The sequence below is a fragment of the Callionymus lyra genome, chromosome 18 (genome assembly GCF_982586985.1).
Source record: "Callionymus lyra chromosome 18, fCalLyr1.hap1.1, whole genome shotgun sequence".
Taxonomy (NCBI): Eukaryota; Metazoa; Chordata; class Actinopteri; order Syngnathiformes; family Callionymidae; genus Callionymus; species Callionymus lyra.
In genome coordinates, this window is record NC_141835.1 from 18728066 (window position 1) to 18745296 (window position 17231).

The 17231-nt window shown below is 38.5% G+C and overlaps 1 protein-coding gene across 1 annotated transcript in view; it reads left to right on the top strand.

The window, feature by feature from the left end:
* LOC148060840 (glutamate receptor ionotropic, NMDA 3B-like) overlaps nucleotides 1-17231 on the top strand; it is a 165780-nt gene that overhangs the window by 106022 nt on the left and 42527 nt on the right. The window contains exons 3-5 of the mRNA XM_087779978.1: nucleotides 8870-9366; nucleotides 10271-10542; nucleotides 14467-14703. Of these exons, the coding sequence (XP_087636104.1) occupies nucleotides 8870-9366; nucleotides 10271-10542; nucleotides 14467-14703 (1006 nt within the window). The remainder of the gene's footprint in view (nucleotides 1-8869; nucleotides 9367-10270; nucleotides 10543-14466; nucleotides 14704-17231) is intronic.

The following is a 17231-nucleotide window of genomic DNA, read 5'->3' on the forward strand; positions in this document are numbered from 1 at the left end:
AAAAAAATCATTTTTTCTGAGGATGAACTCTTGCTTACCGTAACCACACCCACGCTGCTGTAATTGGTCAAGTATCATGGTTTGTCATCAATTCCTCCAAGGGATTGTTGTATAAACAAAGCGGGGCATAACCTCTCGTTCGCTGAGATTCAGAGGGGGGAGAACTTTATAAAGTAATGACTTCAAATCATGGTCATGATGAGGGACTTACTGCATCTTGGAGAGGAAGACTTCAACATTTAAATAATAAAAATCATAAGTCCATCTGAATGCCTCACCCCTAAATATGTTCCAATTAAAATTATAATCATGTTGTCAATAAAATGTCAACAGATTTTTTTCAAAGAATGTTTTAATAATTAATTGTTATTATTAATATGTTTAGTTGAACTAAGAAACCATGTTTTTCTTTGACACATACAGCATTGTATGACGGCCATACGTCAGTCATTGCGTTTACTTCCTTCAACCACATTTACTACAAACCAAACACTCTTTGGATAATGCGATGCATTCACAGGGCAACACATTCCTTTACAATCTATCGTGAAGCTTTTCCGCTCTTCAGTAGCACTTCTGTCAGAAGCTGCTGGCACCACTTGGGTGACTCTCTGCTCCAGACGTCGCCCTTGCCTGTCCTCTGCACTGTAGGGGAGGAGCCTTCTGAATACTGTCGTCAAAGCCTGCAGGAGTGTTTTTTATGGCATCCAGACTACTTGTCCTCAACTGCTGCCTCTTAAAAAAAAATCTCCTCCAGCTCTCATACATTCCGTCAAGGTGTGTCCCGTGATAACATATAGTCACCGCAGGGGGCCGAGCATCTTGACATACATATTAAACCCTGGATATTTCTCTTGAAAGCAAACTAATCTCCGCTCGTGTACATGTTGGAAATAAATAACTGAAACGGTTGCTTTGACAGCCGTGTGCGCTTGTATCCCGGGTGGGATGGGTATGTGGTGTGAGTCAAATATTGACCACACACAGCGCTGCCAGCTAAGAGGGATCATCGACTTCAACCACATAATCACAAACTGGGCCCTGGAAGCATTTGCTGTTGAGCGGCAACATCCCAGCAATTGGAGAAACAACAGAGGCTGTAACAGAAGCCAATGTGTGAGGAAACAGTATTATTGGAGTGTGGGTGTCACAGTGCTGTCTTTCTCTTGGATTAAAACCTCACAGTTTATGTTGGCAACTACAGCAGCATATTAAAGGTGCCCACAGTTATTAGTGTCATTCCTTGGAAATCATGTTTTATTGTTTAAGATGCTTTTGTTAGAAGGTGAGGTTGTATCGAAAAATGATTTCTTTTTTAAGCAAATGAAAATATATTTGCTTAACTGCCTTTCAGTGCAGTAGCAGCTTCCAGTCTGCAAATCACTGGCTGTCATTTATTTAAACTGGCATGACAGCTCTGCTGCTCAGTTTAGCTCCAGTGGTTCAGTCCAAAACTTCAGCTTCACGAAAGTGACTGAGCTGATGCCTTTAAGATTACGTTGTTTCTCTGAATACATTTCCTAAACTAAGCTAAGAGTTTTCATGTATGGGCTTGAGCACATTTTCTAATGTGAATATTTAAATGAAAGAGAGTTTTGTAAAAACAGACACATACTGATGATACAATATAGGTCTAATATATATTTAACACACACTTAAATCCACACATAAGTTGCCCCTTAAATGAGTATTAGTATTGCACAAGTAGTCCAAATCCAGACCAAGATAATAAAAAAAGAAAAGGTACTGGTGTTGTTTACGGCAGCTTGATTACATTTTTATTTTGACCATTTTTTATTTTTTATAGTAAGAAAATGAATGTACTGTTATTATTTTTTGGCAGCTTTGTTGAATTTTGATTTGTTTTTGGTTGTCCCACACTACTTAACGCACCATACTTGCATGCGTTAAATGCAGAGAAAGTCTATTGGTGGATTTTTAGTAATTTATTAATGTAATAATGAAAATCTACATAAAAAAAAGTCATTTAGAGGTTGTATATACATAAAATAAATGTAGTTGGTTAGTCATCAAATATAGTCACAAGCAGTTACGTTACATGTTGCCTTCATTACATGATAAATAGTTATTACAACAATACTATTTAATAAAAAAAACTTTCCAGATCACTATAACAGCCTGAGAGCCCGAGACAGAAATAACCCTGTAACCCAACCTTGACCAAGAATGGGTTGTCTTTTGACCAAGACCGTTTTTTGGGAACTTCATCACTAGTACTATGTAAAGTATTTGGTGAATACACTGGTATCAAAATGTTCATGCTTTTTCTTCAAAATAGGTTATGATTTCTAGATATTGGAATTCTAACAAGAACATTAACCTCAGAACCGAATTAAGCAATAGAATGCAGTGAGGGATGAAATGATCACACCTTAAACCAAAGGTTGGAAATATGATGAAAACTCTGTCACATAGACAACCCTGGTATATTGAGGAGCACAGCAGGCGACAGAGGCTGAGGTTTCCTGTGGATTTAAGGTGTAAAGGATGAATAAGAACAGTCTGAGACTTGGCAATAATAGATCATCGTAAACTTCTCTACTGTTTTTTATTTTATTTCACATTGCATTAAAATGTATTGATAAAAGAAATAAAAAAGTAAAAGCAAAACTCTCAATATTACTCATTATACTCAACATTAACCACATTTATGTGTTAATGGAAAAACTGGTCCTGCTACGGCCATCGCTAATGTTTTAAAACTTGCAAAACTTCTCGGCGACACCAAGGATTAAGAAAATTATCATAAATGGGTAATTAGGAAATTGTTCATCTTATCAGAATATTCTTTAAAAATAAACACTTCTTGAGATAATGGTGTCAGTGACCCTTGTCCCTTGCTGGGCGACAGATAAACCGACTTTATCACACTAATGGAACATTCCGGTTCTCCTCTCGGCTCTCCGGTGTCGTCTCTGATTGGTTATTGTCTCGTGCCGCAGGCGCGCCGACAAAGCTGTAGGAAATGAGAGACTTCCACAAGGAAAAGGCAATTAACAGCTGGATTCCTTGGAGACACTTGCAGTGTCAGGAACTATGTATGTATTAAAAGTATATTCATTTATACTTAACAAGAATATAGAAACTTTCTCAACCGCTTTACATTTAAACACATTCATTTGATCTATGACAAAAGTTTACTTTAAATAAAATGCATTTTTTTTATTTGGGTACTGAGTCAGACCTGCAAAAGGAGTATGTGGACATTGATTATACAGCAAGGAATTATATTTACTATTTTAGCTATTGCTTCATTATTACATTACTAAACATCAATGCATTACTGCAGATCATTTAATCAAATTGTAACCTTTCTGTCACATGTTTGTGTCTATGTTGTGTTATTGCCACGTCTTTAGGTCACTTTGTTTTTAAGTTATTACTATTTAAATATATAGTGAGGGCAAAGAAAACACACCCATGTGGACACTTCAATATGAGATTTGAGAGTTTGAAAAACCATTCAAAGGTCCAAGCGTTTTCAGTCAAACATGGAGCTCATGGCCTGTTTCCCTAAATACTCTATATCAATAATAATAATTCAGTATTTCCCTCACTTGACAGGGTTCTGTAGATTAAGCATGATTGACAGATTTTTATTTGTGCATTCATAACTGTGCCTTTAACTTAGACAGGTTTGTTGCCTCACTTAAGTTAGGTTGAACTGAAAATTAGGCATCATTTTTAAAGTTTACTCAAGCCACATAAAAGACAACCAATGTATTGCAGTCAAAGCAAAAAGAAAACTAAAACGAGACCTTGAGAATTAACCGAGAGAACACGTTTACTCCCACCTTGTGATTTTTTAAGCACTTGTTTTTAGTCTACAATTAAAGCTCACTTCAATCAACGCCTCTGCCTTCAGGTTCGAGAATATCCGAGTACCTGAGTTGGCAAGCCTGCAGCAGTCTTTTTTATCAAGACACTGCTTAATTGACAACAACACATTTTGGGTCCACAGCTATTCATTGTTTCGGGTGATTTAAAAGTGCCAGTTTCCATTTGATTTCTCCGTTTGTTTGTTTGTTTGTTTGGCAAATTGTCCTGAGGCGCAGCGATCGCTCTTAACCAAATCATATATCCTCAAGACCTTTCCTCATCACATTATCAACATCCTGAAAATTCATCGAAATCCTTGGAATACATTTTCCAGTGACTTTGCTAACACAAAGATAAATGCTGGCAGAGGAATCAGTAGATACTGAAAGTCTTCCTTCATGTGAAGATATTTCTTGTCAGAAGAAGATGTAAAAGGATCAGCCGACCGAGTTTTATCAGGAACTCCATCCAATGATTCCATCTCCCATGAAAAGATTAGGCCTCCAACATCAAGCTAGTCTTGTTTTTGGGGTTTTTTTTGGAATGATACAGTCCTGGAGTGAGAACAGATGTATCACAACCGTGAGAGAAATGTACCGTAGCTGTGATGGAGTGGCCTTTTCGCTGACGGTTCATATCTGACACCTTCATTTATATGTCGCTCATATCTCCGCTCATCATTTAAATGTAGCATTTTCTCAGATTTAGTACAACCTTTGAGTCCCATAAGTAAAAATGACACTTAGTAACGGTCAGATTTATCGTCCGCTTTCATCTTCAAAAGTCTCAGAAACAGGACAAAAGCACACTTCAGGGCTCTGATAAGCCATCTATTGTCCCTTCAGGGTTTTATTTTATTGTTGTCAGCCAGCGTCACCACTTGATACAGTGGTGCCTTGGGCTTGATGAATCTGCTGTCTGTTGGATATGATGATTCAGGCACGCAATTATCATGAGCGATCTTCCGCTCGCGGCATGGCTAGCATTCCCGTGTTACCGTCACAGACACCCTGGGAGTTGTTGATGAGGAAACCTACGTTTGCATGCGGTGGTGAGCGAGAGGGTCTGAAATCAGAGACATGTTTAATCAGTTTCCTGGGAATCCCTGTGTAGGAGGGAGAGGGGGGTCGCTGTTCCTCCTGAGATATCGTTGTAGTGATTTAGATTACAAAAGTATCTTACCTAGAGACACAATGTAATACACATCTCATTGTAGAGAAATAAGGCAGCTCATTTAAGGGTGTTTTTAGTTTTAGAATGGAGGTTTCAACTTCTTACACTTTAGAAGGGTCGTTGGAAGCTGCCATTATGGTCTAGATAAAGGCTCAGATGAAAATGATCCAAGAACTTTTTCAATTCCTCCACTTTAACCAATAGCAGCATCCAATGGCAGCGGGTGAATAATATTCTAGGTGGGGGTCTCTTCCTGTACATACTCCTGCCTATACCATTGAAAGAAATGGTCGACCAGCGACCTCTATGTGCCAGCCACCACTGGCGGCATCAGGAAGTTGTCATCTTCTTCTATTTACCATCAGGTGTTGGCACAGTAAGTCAGTCTACTTAAAGTTCAGCCAATCGTCAGTAATTTTCTTCCGACCCTCATGTTGATTTAGGGTCGGGATTATTTCAGAGTAATCCGTGTCTCAGTTCAGGGTAATAGCCGTGAACTGAGACACTGGGAGCTTCAAGTTCAAGATTTACCCTGACAGACTTGACAGGAACTTCTGCAATAAACAAACTCACAACAGACTTATTCAACTATTTTGGAAAAGTTTTTCTAGTTTGGGCTTCAATACAAGAGGGACATTACTGATGAGCAGTATGGACATATTTGGATGTTTTTTGGTGTCTTTTTTGACAAAGAAAAGTGAGCACTAGTTGCTACATTTGCATGGACATGTGTTTCTAACTGTGTCTGCAAAAAGGAACATATTAATCTGATTAATCCAAAACCTTAGTTGACATGAGGGTAAGTAGAAAATGAGGGGAATTTTGGGCAAACTATTCCTTTAACCTTCCTAGAGTATCCTTCCTAGTTTGTCCTCTCTTATCCCATCCATGGACCTGACTGTCTACGTAATCTCCTACATATTGCATCTATTCCTAACTTTCTTCATGCTCTGAAAGCCCAGAAAAATACTGACCTTCTTTCTGTGTTCAAGTAAACACTAGTTCCAGACCTGAGGGTCTGGTACCTCACGGCTCATGTTTAAATGCTCTTCATCTATTTTATTATTAGACTGAAAGAGATTTAAAATTAGCATTCTCGACGTGGCAGTAGATAGTTTTGTGAATGTGCCTGCCGGATTCGTAGCTCAAGTGAGACTTTTTTTTTTAATCAAATTGAAATTCCGGACTTTGTTTTGCACTCCTCGGGACACCATAAATTAACTCCTTGACCAATTCTTCAAATCCACCTAATTGTTTCTTCAGCTGTCGTCCATATATCAAGCTATTTATGTTTGGCGACACTAGAGCTGTTGGCAAGAAGTTCATTCAGAGCTTTCTCTTTCAACAAGTCAAAGCTCTTTTTGTTTTATTTCAGCTTTGTGTGTTGGTTGTTTTGTTTTTGTTGGAACAAGCATCATTTACTGATTGTTATTTAACATCATCAATCATTAGATTGAATATCACGCCATCGCTTAATTCACCATTTTCCTCCTTTTAAAGTAACTTCACTTTTATCTAAGTTTGTGTTGTATAATATGTATGCATAGGTTGGTAGTAGCAGTAGCTAATTAACTCATTAGTAAAACTAGATTGTTCAGATTATACTTTATAAAGGGAAGGACTAAGGTTTTTGGGGTTCACAAAGAAGTTAAACTGAGGATGTGTTGGACTACAAACTTTTTGAATTATTCATAGCAGGATTTTTGTTTTGCATAAAATCATTTTAATAAGAAAGATATGGGAGCAGAAGAAGAAATATATTTTGCTCAGTCTACAAAATGCTACCAACTAAGTACACATTTTGAATCCTTAATATCTGGTTTACTATAGTATAATGATCAAACTACCTTCCTATGCCAGACAACCAGGTAGGAAACTTTATGGGTCCCTCATACAAAATGAAAGGACCAGACCAGAAAGAGAAAAGCTGGTTTCAAAGAATAGTCCAAGTAACTTCTCTATGGCTGCTTAAGATTCCTGAAAGCTGTCATTTTTCTAAAGGATCCTGATTGTTCAGACTTGGGGGTCAAGATCAAGAAACTTTAACATTCATTCAGTCTTTTCATTTTGATATCTATTATTTACCCATGAAAGATCACCAGCAGGTGAGACGCTTTCCAGATGTGCATTCATATGGAATTCTTTCAGAATAACTTGAAAGAAGGACAAAGCCGAGAAAGAAAATGATATTCTCCCGCAGTAATAGAAGGCAATGGCCTCACCAACCTTTTCTATTAACAGGAAGGAAAAACTTGCCATTTCTATCCTTGACTCAGACATAATAAGCAGGCTCTGCACGGTTCAGCTACCACACCAAATTCACTGATCCCTGCATTTTTTAACATTTAAACAACCAGCCGCAAGATTTACAATGACCTCCAGGAAATCCCCCTCGCACTAATCTAGACATGATCACGCTACACTTGTCAGGGACACGATGTGTCACCACCTGTCAAATTTCCCATGATAGAAAAACAGCTCACCCGCTAACAATTCCCAGCACTTCCAAAGGCTAGACAGATTTATGTGAAATTGCTCTTTCTATGAATTGTATGCTGCCAGACATGCCTAAAAGAGAGAGCAGGGAAAAGCAGCTGGTTTGGACTGGCAGATTGGAAAAGACCCTCACTGCACCGCATTAACATTTAATTATGACTTTTCTGGCTGATGCAATAACCCATTTAAAACCAGACTCCACGCCATCTGCAACTTCACTCTCAAATACACCCAGCTTCCCCGTCTTGATTGGTCACAAACTGAAACGCATGAGAGGATGACGGACGAGGACATCAAGGAAAAGATTTTTTCATGTAGTAATTATTTTCCAATTTATACTGTTTTGCATTCATTGCTAGCTTCCTTTCATATATGAGCACATCGACAGCCTGTGGTTAAATAACTCTCGGTGAATAGAGTAGTTCTCACCTCTAATTTACCTTCACCAGACTTGCAGTCAAGACCGAGCCATCCGAGAAAATTTGTGGTTAATGTGAACCAAAAAAAAGTCTGAGGAAAAAAAAATTCGGAGTCTAAAGCAAGCCTGGATTGGATGAATGGATTATTTTAGATGAAGAGTGATCAACACAGTGGCAGTGCAGTTCATGTTTGTGAGCTCGTCGTATATGTTTTTTTTTTTTGCCAATTTGTCGCACACAAGCGGAATTGTCGATGCAAGAACACAGTGTGGATGATTTATTTTAGTGTCATCCTGCTTGTTATTTTATTACATCAGGCCAACATTGACGCACCTGGAGAGATCAAAACAAGACCATAAACTGCTTATAGATTTAGATCTTGATACCAACACTTCCATTACCAGCCTACTACTGAATCCAGGTTACAGAAATCACACCCGCGAGCTTTTCCCATCAAGCTATACCATGTAATTTAGTGTTCTGGCTTTCTCGCCTCAAATTATATTCTAGCAATACAGCGCTACCATTAATATTTAAAATAAATTACAGAAGGAAACACACCCCATAGGAAGAACTACTTTAAAGATAGTGCTTGTAAAACGGCTGGATAATGAGGAGATCTGAGGTTTTCCTTAACCCATCTAGAAAAGCACTTTGATCAGTAGTTTGCAGATAAATAACATGCATAAATGCTTAACGCCTCTCTTTAAATGACTAACCATTTTGGCTACATGAATAAATGTGTTTTTTCATCGTGATTTCTTATAGCACTAAAGTAAACATGGAAAAACGAGTCGCATGTGTCTCTAACTGATTCTCTGAGTCCACATTTAAATGGTAAAATATGTGTTGATAGGCAAATAAAATGTTTATGGTTAAAGGACTTGATATAGAGGCTTGATTATAGATACTTATGTTATTTTTCTTTGAACGATTTTCAGATTTCTCTCAAACTCAACATTCACTGGATCCACCGGACTTATTCAAGTCGACCCAGGATGCTCCCGAGTTCTGTCATCCCAGCTTTTTCACGTTTGGAGTCTTAAACGAGGAGCTCTTGGCCAACCGGCTTGGGTCACCGTTGGCCAGTGGACCCGAGGACGGCTGGATTTGGAAAATGGAGTACTAGGCTTGGTAGGTGGTCTGGGAAACAGTCAAGGACAAGGTCTTGGAGCCGGGGTGAGAGGGGCGGATGGACAGGGGGAATCCAACAACGGAGAGCAGTGGAGACCTGGGCTTTCTGTGGAGGGACACCGACTCCGGGTGGTGACCCTGGTGGAGCACCCGTTTGTTTTCACGCGTGAGGTGGACGAAGATGGACTGTGTCCTGCTGGTCAGCTTTGTCTCGACCCGAGAACGAACCGCACGGACGTAATCAACGGACTCTTCAATCAGCTTCACAACCCAAACATGTCTTCTACAGACTGGGATCCCGGTGGTAAGGCATTTGAATTTTACGAGTCCAGAAAGCAGGAAAATGTTAATCAGAAAGAACGTTATTATGTATAAGTATGAGCTTCTCATTATAGATCCAGCTGGAATGTCACTGCACGGCCTTGTGTGATCCTCTTTAGGGCTGTGTTTGATTTAAGGAGTAAAATTATTGAATTATAGGCCTTAAATATTAAGTTCAAGATCAAGACTTGTACTTTATAAACATCAGGTACTTGCACCTGCAACTCAGGGAGGTAACTACTTTGCAAATACCCTTTGGCTACAATAACGGAATATATGTGTTAGTGAGCAAACATTTTCAAGTATAGTCACTTTCTTAATTAGGTTTTACCATCCAACCCTTGTGGGAAGTCATTTGTTGCCACAGTTAAAGACACAGTAGACTCCAGGTACCAGGAAGACTCGAGCAGGCAGCAAAAGAAATCCCCGCAAGATCCGGTTCATGACCAGCATGGACGCCCTAATTGAGGAATAGAAGCACGATCCACCTCTCAAATTTCTGCTGCGTAGGCTCCCAGTTGATAATTTATAATTCCTTCCTTAGATGACGATCCAGCAACCTTGGATGACTCTGCAAGAGTTGATATTTTCAATCAGTAACTCACCATTGATGAAATTGCTGAAAATGCACGACATAAGTCCCCCCTTTTATCGATGTAATAAAAGTATGATGTAAAGTAAAATGATACCGGGTTAGTTTCAGATACAATACAACCCTCACCTACTAATTGTGAAGGGCTTTATTTAAATAGTACTTCAAATTCAAGAGTATTTCAGTCCCAGATTCACCAAGTTCAATGATAACTTTTAAAACTCAAGAGTAGGTCACGGGTTGTGTTTGTGGTTCACAGTTTGCAACGTGTGTGATTCTTCTTTTCTCTGCTCAGATCTCCCAGAGGACTTGAGGAAGTGCTGCTATGGCTACTGCATTGACCTTCTGGAGAAATTAGCAGAAGACATGGGTTTTACGTTTGACCTGTACATAGTGGGGGACGGGAAGTACGGGGCCACGAGCGGGAAGGGGCGCTGGACTGGGCTCGTCGGAGACCTTCTTAGCGGAACCGCTGACATGGCCGTCACCTCGTTCTCCATCAATTCTGCCAGAAGCCGAGTCATTGACTTCACATCACCCTTCTACTCCACGAGCCTGGGCATTCTGGTACAGCACCTTTGACCTTTTTACTAATGAACAAAAAAAAATGCAATGCGTAAATTATGAAGATTCTCTTAAAAATGAAAGGGTTCTTATGATAATGAAATGTGTTTTAGTCCCTGTGATTTTTGTCACGATTCGAACTAATTGAGTTTCCGCTGCTTTGTTAAACGTTCTGCTTTTAATTGCAAAAAAAAGCAATCAAGGCTTGCTGGGAATGGATGAAATGTCTTTGACAAGAATGTGTTTGCTCATCAGAAGATAAAATACATATTTTTGGTTTTGTTTTAATAGTTTTCTTTTTAAGGGCTATGGGTGGGCAATTACATTTCCAGTGGGGTCTTAACAACAAATAACATTTATTTATTTATTGAAAACTGATTCCTCTTTCGGCTAAATTATTGAATAATGTGAAAAAGAAATGGAGGAATCATTTTAATTGATAGGGGTGTCTATCTAGAATAGAAAAATAAAAATAAGACTCATATGTTCAATAAAATTAAATTTAGTTTGGCACATAATTAAGAGTTATTCTTTAACATGAGTCAGTTATGACACCAGGCGTCAATTACAAACAGCTCAGGCTACCGGCCTCGGCAATGGCGGACCAGAAGGCAGCCCTGTTGGACCCGATGTCCCCTGGCTAACTCTGGATTTAACAAAGCTCTGTCGGTGGTGGGAGTTTAAAATGGAGAAACAGGAGATTATGCCAGAATACCCTTAGTGATGATCAACATGGTATTCCTTAAGGGGTTTACACAATTCAAACTTCACTCGTTTTCTACTCATCCCTCGACTGAGGGTTTGGATTATTTTTAGAGTTATCCGTTACTTTTTAGAATTATTGGCAAAAATGTAAGTGAAATAGCGACTGGAGCTTCATCTTCCTACAAAATGACTCACTTAAAAAATCCAAATACCTCTATGGTGCTCGTCTGTAATGTCCATCTTGTTTTGAAGCCTTCACATTAGAAATTGATCCTAAAAACATTTAAACAGTCTATATATTAAGCTTTATTTTTAGGGGATGCTGCTATGCTAGCATCCTGTTTCATAACAAAAGACATCATACATGAGCTGAGATACTTATCTTAACTTAAGTATACAGATTTACTTATGTTTTTCTAAACAATATCTCTCGTCAAGACTTCAATAAAAGATTGGATATTACAGGCGATCACCATAGTGGTCTTTAAATGTTTGTAATTGAAAGTGTCTTTTCAGACGAAGATAAATACATAGACAACTGACCTTTAGTCGCTACATTAAAATGAACATACATGTTTGTATTTAACTCAGACAGATTACAGACGTATAACTCTGAAAATAATTCCAGCACTTAGTCGATATGAGTGAAGTACTCATTTTGGGTGTTAGAATTTAACTTTATATTTACAAGTTTCCTGCAATAAAAAAAACAACTCAGATTTATCGCCTCACACCTATTTGATAATCAAAAAAGGGAAATAATTTGTCACATGCAAGTATTTGGGCGAAAAAATATTGCTGTGTTTGTTCTTCACAAAAGTTCATGGAACACCAGCTCAACATTTTGACAGGTAAGTTTTAACTATAAAATAATTGATGAATATATAAAAATGTTGCTTTTTGATTTATTAACAGAGCTCACAGAGTTAATTTATGCATCATCGGGACATTTGTGTTACAAAGGCGTGTCCCTGGGGAACACCACGGTTCCATCCACCGTGCAGAGATTTATTGAGCGAAAGATTATATAAAAACATGCAAACACAACTATTCCTGTTGGATCATTGTACATTATATATTCCCCAGTCAATTCTCATATATAGAAGCAACTTTCTGTCTAACTATGCATAAACTAAAGCCAGTTATCCTGCAGGAAAAAAAAACTATAATTAATCACACAGAGATCTTGAATTGCTTTAAGGACTGGCTTAACACGTCTGCTGCTTTAAAGCAGAGCAAACAACTAATTACGAAGCGAGAATGTTCTCCCTCTCCTTGACATTTATCTTGTTGAACAGAGGGATGTTTATTCCTGATATAGTCAAGCAGAGGAGTTTTAGAATAAAAAATGAGCACCAGGGCGATCAATCAAAGAGGTTAACACCTCAGCCAAGTCCGGAAAAGTGTTGAACAAAGAACGTCTGAGTGTAGGCATGGCAGGAATTTACATGAAACTTCAACAGTTTTATGAAAAAAAGACAGAGCTCGGATGCTCAGAGATTCCTCGACAGAGATGAAATTCTCAGTCATCTGCTGGTTTGGGGTCTTTCAACATCAGATCCAGTCTCTCAGTGACCCAGCAGGGAGTGAGCAGTTCCTAGCATGAATCCCGGGAGCGCCGATCCATAGCTTAGTTCTCTTTATCCAGTCCAATGAGAGTCTTTCACCAGACCTTCAGTAGCTGTTTTTGATCTAACTATTTTGGAAATTCTCTTCATCCAAAATATTTTTGTCACTTTTTTTTTCTCTTGAGAGAAAGGATCACTTCAAGTTGTAATCACACCAAGTGACTTCAAGTCTTATACTCACTCTGATAATATTACAGTATAATAGTGATGGTCTGATAAAGCTTCATGAAGCAGTTGAATTATTTTCAGAGTCCACTAGATGGCCGTCTCTGCACTATTTTCCTTTGTTTTAAACAAACTGTTCTAGTGAGACATCCCATCATGTTTAAATTAATGGCGCCACCTACTGACCTCTAAACAACATGACACTGCTTCATGAAGCTTCATGAGACAATAACTAATTACAGGTTTACAAAATGTTAAAAATGGTAGAAAATAAGAATAAAGTGTTTATATTTTATTCACTAAAAACATTGTTTTCAACAGATCTTGCACATAAACACTAACATTTCACGATGGTTAATAAAAAAAAAAAATAGAGATTATAAAGATTGTGTCTGGAAAAATGTCTACACTTGGGATTAGATAAACAGTAGTTGCTTAGTTTTGTCAAATTCTTTATCGTTAACCTTATGTAAAAAATATATATGTATATATATATATATATATATATATATGTTCATCTTATTTAATGTGTTTGTTTATGGTTTATAGTTCAATAATGTGTGTGTTAACGAGTTATATAATATATAGATAGATAGATAGATAGATAGATAGATAGATAGATAGATAGATAGATAGATAGATAGATAGATAGATAGATAGATAGATAGATAGATAGATAGATAGATAGATAGATAGATAGATAGATAGATAGACAAATATATCCTTGTTCCTACAGTATCACAATATTTCGCAATATATCATATTGTCGCCCCTGTATCGTGATACGTATTGTATCACAAGATTATTAAACAAATGAGAATGTAACAAGAAAAATCTTTTTACAAAAGTAAAACATTTTCTTTTTTTTTCTTAATAAACAGTATGTTTGAAATTGCAAAATGTAGTCAAAGGCTGGAGATCCTCTAATTATACCTGGATGATTCTTATGAAATTCATATTGACACATCCCATTTTGTTTCAGTGACTGGTTCAATGTGTAAGCCGTATTTAGAATTCACAGTTGTCCTCCGTGGTTTTTGAAGTTTTCTGTGACTCATCTCAACATTCCAAAGTAAATATGATTTCCCCGTTCGCAACCGCTTCAGTGATGATTAATCCCTCAATACTTTTTTTTTAAGCTGACAAAATCATTAAGAGTCAAAATGACAGAGCGGTGTGTGCGTGCCAATAACACGCCACAGTCTCTGTCGCGTGTGTGTGTGTGTGTGAACATGTCTCTCTGCGACTCACGCACTGTGATGTGTAATATCTTTGGACAGTTTCTCCAAATTAGAAAATCATGTCCCTGTCGAATCTGTCTTGCCCCGACTAAATCGAAAAGAAGCTGCATCTTTTCACGAAAATGTAGAAAGTGTCAGTTGGAAATGAAGTCGATTTAAGAACTGTTGTAATTCTTTTGTTTCCTTAGGTTCGAAGTCGGGACACTGCAGCCCCGATCGGCGCCTTCATGTGGCCGCTCCACTGGTCCATGTGGGTGGGCATCTTCGTCACGCTGCATCTCACTGCCCTCTTCCTCACGTTGTACGAGTGGAACAGCCCCTTCGGCATGACGCCTCACGGCAGAAACCGGCTGCGTGTCTTTTCCTACTCGTCGGCGCTCAATCTTTGCTACGCCATCTTGTTCGGACGCACCGTCGCCACCAAGGTAAGCGTACTTTTGAATTCCTGTGGCCTCAGTAGAAATACTCGGATGTGTGATAAGGTGGAGAAAGAAAGGGTGCAGATGGATTGGGATGAGGTAAAGGAGGCGGGCAGTGATGAAGTAGTGAGGTGCACAGAGGATAATGCGTACACAGGGAGGGAGAGGCTAAAGGGTAAGTGAGCTGACAGAGATTGAAGCAGTTATGGTCAGTGGGATGGGGATAGATGAAGAGGAGGTTAACTCACTTACAGCTCCAAACAGAAGCAGAAGATACGAGAAGGTGAGGGGGCCAAACAGAAAAATGAAATAAAAAAAAGAAAGTAATTGGGAGGTGGACAGGAGGACGCTGGGATTGGGTCAAAGGGGTAAGTGAGAAGCTGGTACGAAACCTGCATGAGAGTGTGAGCAACTTAACTTTTAGGGCTTGTTGTTAAAGGTTTTTAACACCTTATCTTCCTTAAGGGATAGTTCCCCCGACATCCCGATTTCACAACATCCAACATACCTTGATGGTGCTCGTCTGTGACGTCCATCTTGTATTGTAGCATCAACAAGAAGATTTTTTCCTTAAAACTTCAACAGGTCTATAATTTTAAGCCTGTTGTGAGCGGATGCTGGTATTTAGGTTTCTTGACCTAAATCTTACACAGACATAAAGTTCTATGGGTAAATATCGTGAGCGCTTCGACATAAAGTGTAAATTTCCCTCCACGTTGACCAAAGGTAGGGGACATGTCTTTTTTGGAATATGGGAATAAATACAAGTCAATACAAAGCTCTCCTTTCTTCGTCCAACTTGTCCGAAAAGAAACACATAAAAACATCCAAATACCTCCATAATGATTGTCAGCCATGTCCGTCTTGTAAAATGTAGACTTATTAAACATTTGGAATGATTTCTCTTGTTTGGGCTTCAATACCAGAGGGACATGTCCTGGTTTTATTGGATGTATAAAAGTTAGCCCTGTTCACGACTGTCATATATACCTACATTTCTGCCCATAACTCCAAAAAGACATTAGACAAAAGACAATGACTGCCCGAAAATTCCCCCAACCTTTGGCGCAACTAATGTGAAAACTGAACTCTCCTGACTCACTCACATGTTTCAAATGTTCAAGTCTTCCTCTCCAAAATGCAGTAAGTCCCTCATCATGATGATGTTTTGAACTCATTACTTTATAAAGTTCTCCCCCGTCTGAAATCTTAGCGAACAAGAGGTTATGAGAGCAAAGTCCATTATGACATTATAATGGCTTCACTCCTCCAGCTGTAATCACTCCTGCTTTGGAGTTGGAGACTTCTGGAATTGATGATGGGCGGTGACAAACCTTGATCTCAATCATAGCAGAGTGGTTGTGGTTATGGTAAACAAGATTTAATCTCCAGATGAAAAAAAACTTTTCAGTGGGCGGGGCTGAAGCACATTTTCTAATGTTAATATTTGAGTTTCGTACAAACAGACACATACTGATGATACAACATATATTTAAGATGAACTTAAATCCACACAATAGTTTTCCTTTAACATTTCTAAAAACACCACCCATTAGGTTTAGGTTTTGGTTTCAACCAAACAAGAGAACCCATTTCAACTCATCAGGTCTCTGCAGACTTTAACCCGTGTGTTATCTCAGGGTCAAGGGGACCTGAATATTCACCTTGATGCCGAGACAACACAAGGGATACCTCCAAACACATTTGTTTTCAGGCCTTTCAGTCACCTTGACCCTGAGATGAGAGTAGGGTTAATCAGTTTAACGTCATGCATACATTGGCTGTGATCTTCATTTGGATTATCAGAAGACGTGCAACATACCATGTGGTCAAACAAGAGCAGAGAGATGATGACAAATATAATATATTATATATTATTTATATATAAATAATGATATATTTTATGATTCTGTCGTGGTGGCCCAACAACAGCAGCCCTAGAGGCGACTGCAGCGCTCACAAATCAACATATTTGATGACACAAACTATATTACCAAGCGCATGATCGGTCTGGCTCCTGGCTGTCATTATTATGGTCTGTTGTCCTTCGGAAACCTGGACGGAATCATATTGTCTGCACTTTTCTACAATGTCCTATTTTTTTTATTACAGAGCCAAAGTTATGACACAGTGAGTTATCTTTTATCGCCCGAGGTCAAAACGATCCAATTTAAAGACCTCTGATTTTAGAATAAAACATTACGGTTATTGGAAATGGAAATACTAAAAAAAATCTAAAACGATTTTCCAGATTAAGTTATAAAAACTTTTTTATATAAAGTAATACAGACGGACAAACAGGTTTAATCATTACCTTCAGGTGTTATCATATACTATTACTACATATATCGGAGGCTTTAGGAGACCTGGTGTGATGTATGGTTAAGAGACACTAGCTATGATAGTAAGCAGAGTTGAGGAGGCCCAGGTTTTCATTGGGAGTGACTGCTAAGGACAATCTTAAACAAATTAGAGGGACAGCTGATGCGGAAAAAGTTTCAAGACAAAGTTAGGAGGCCAGAGAAGTGGGGAAC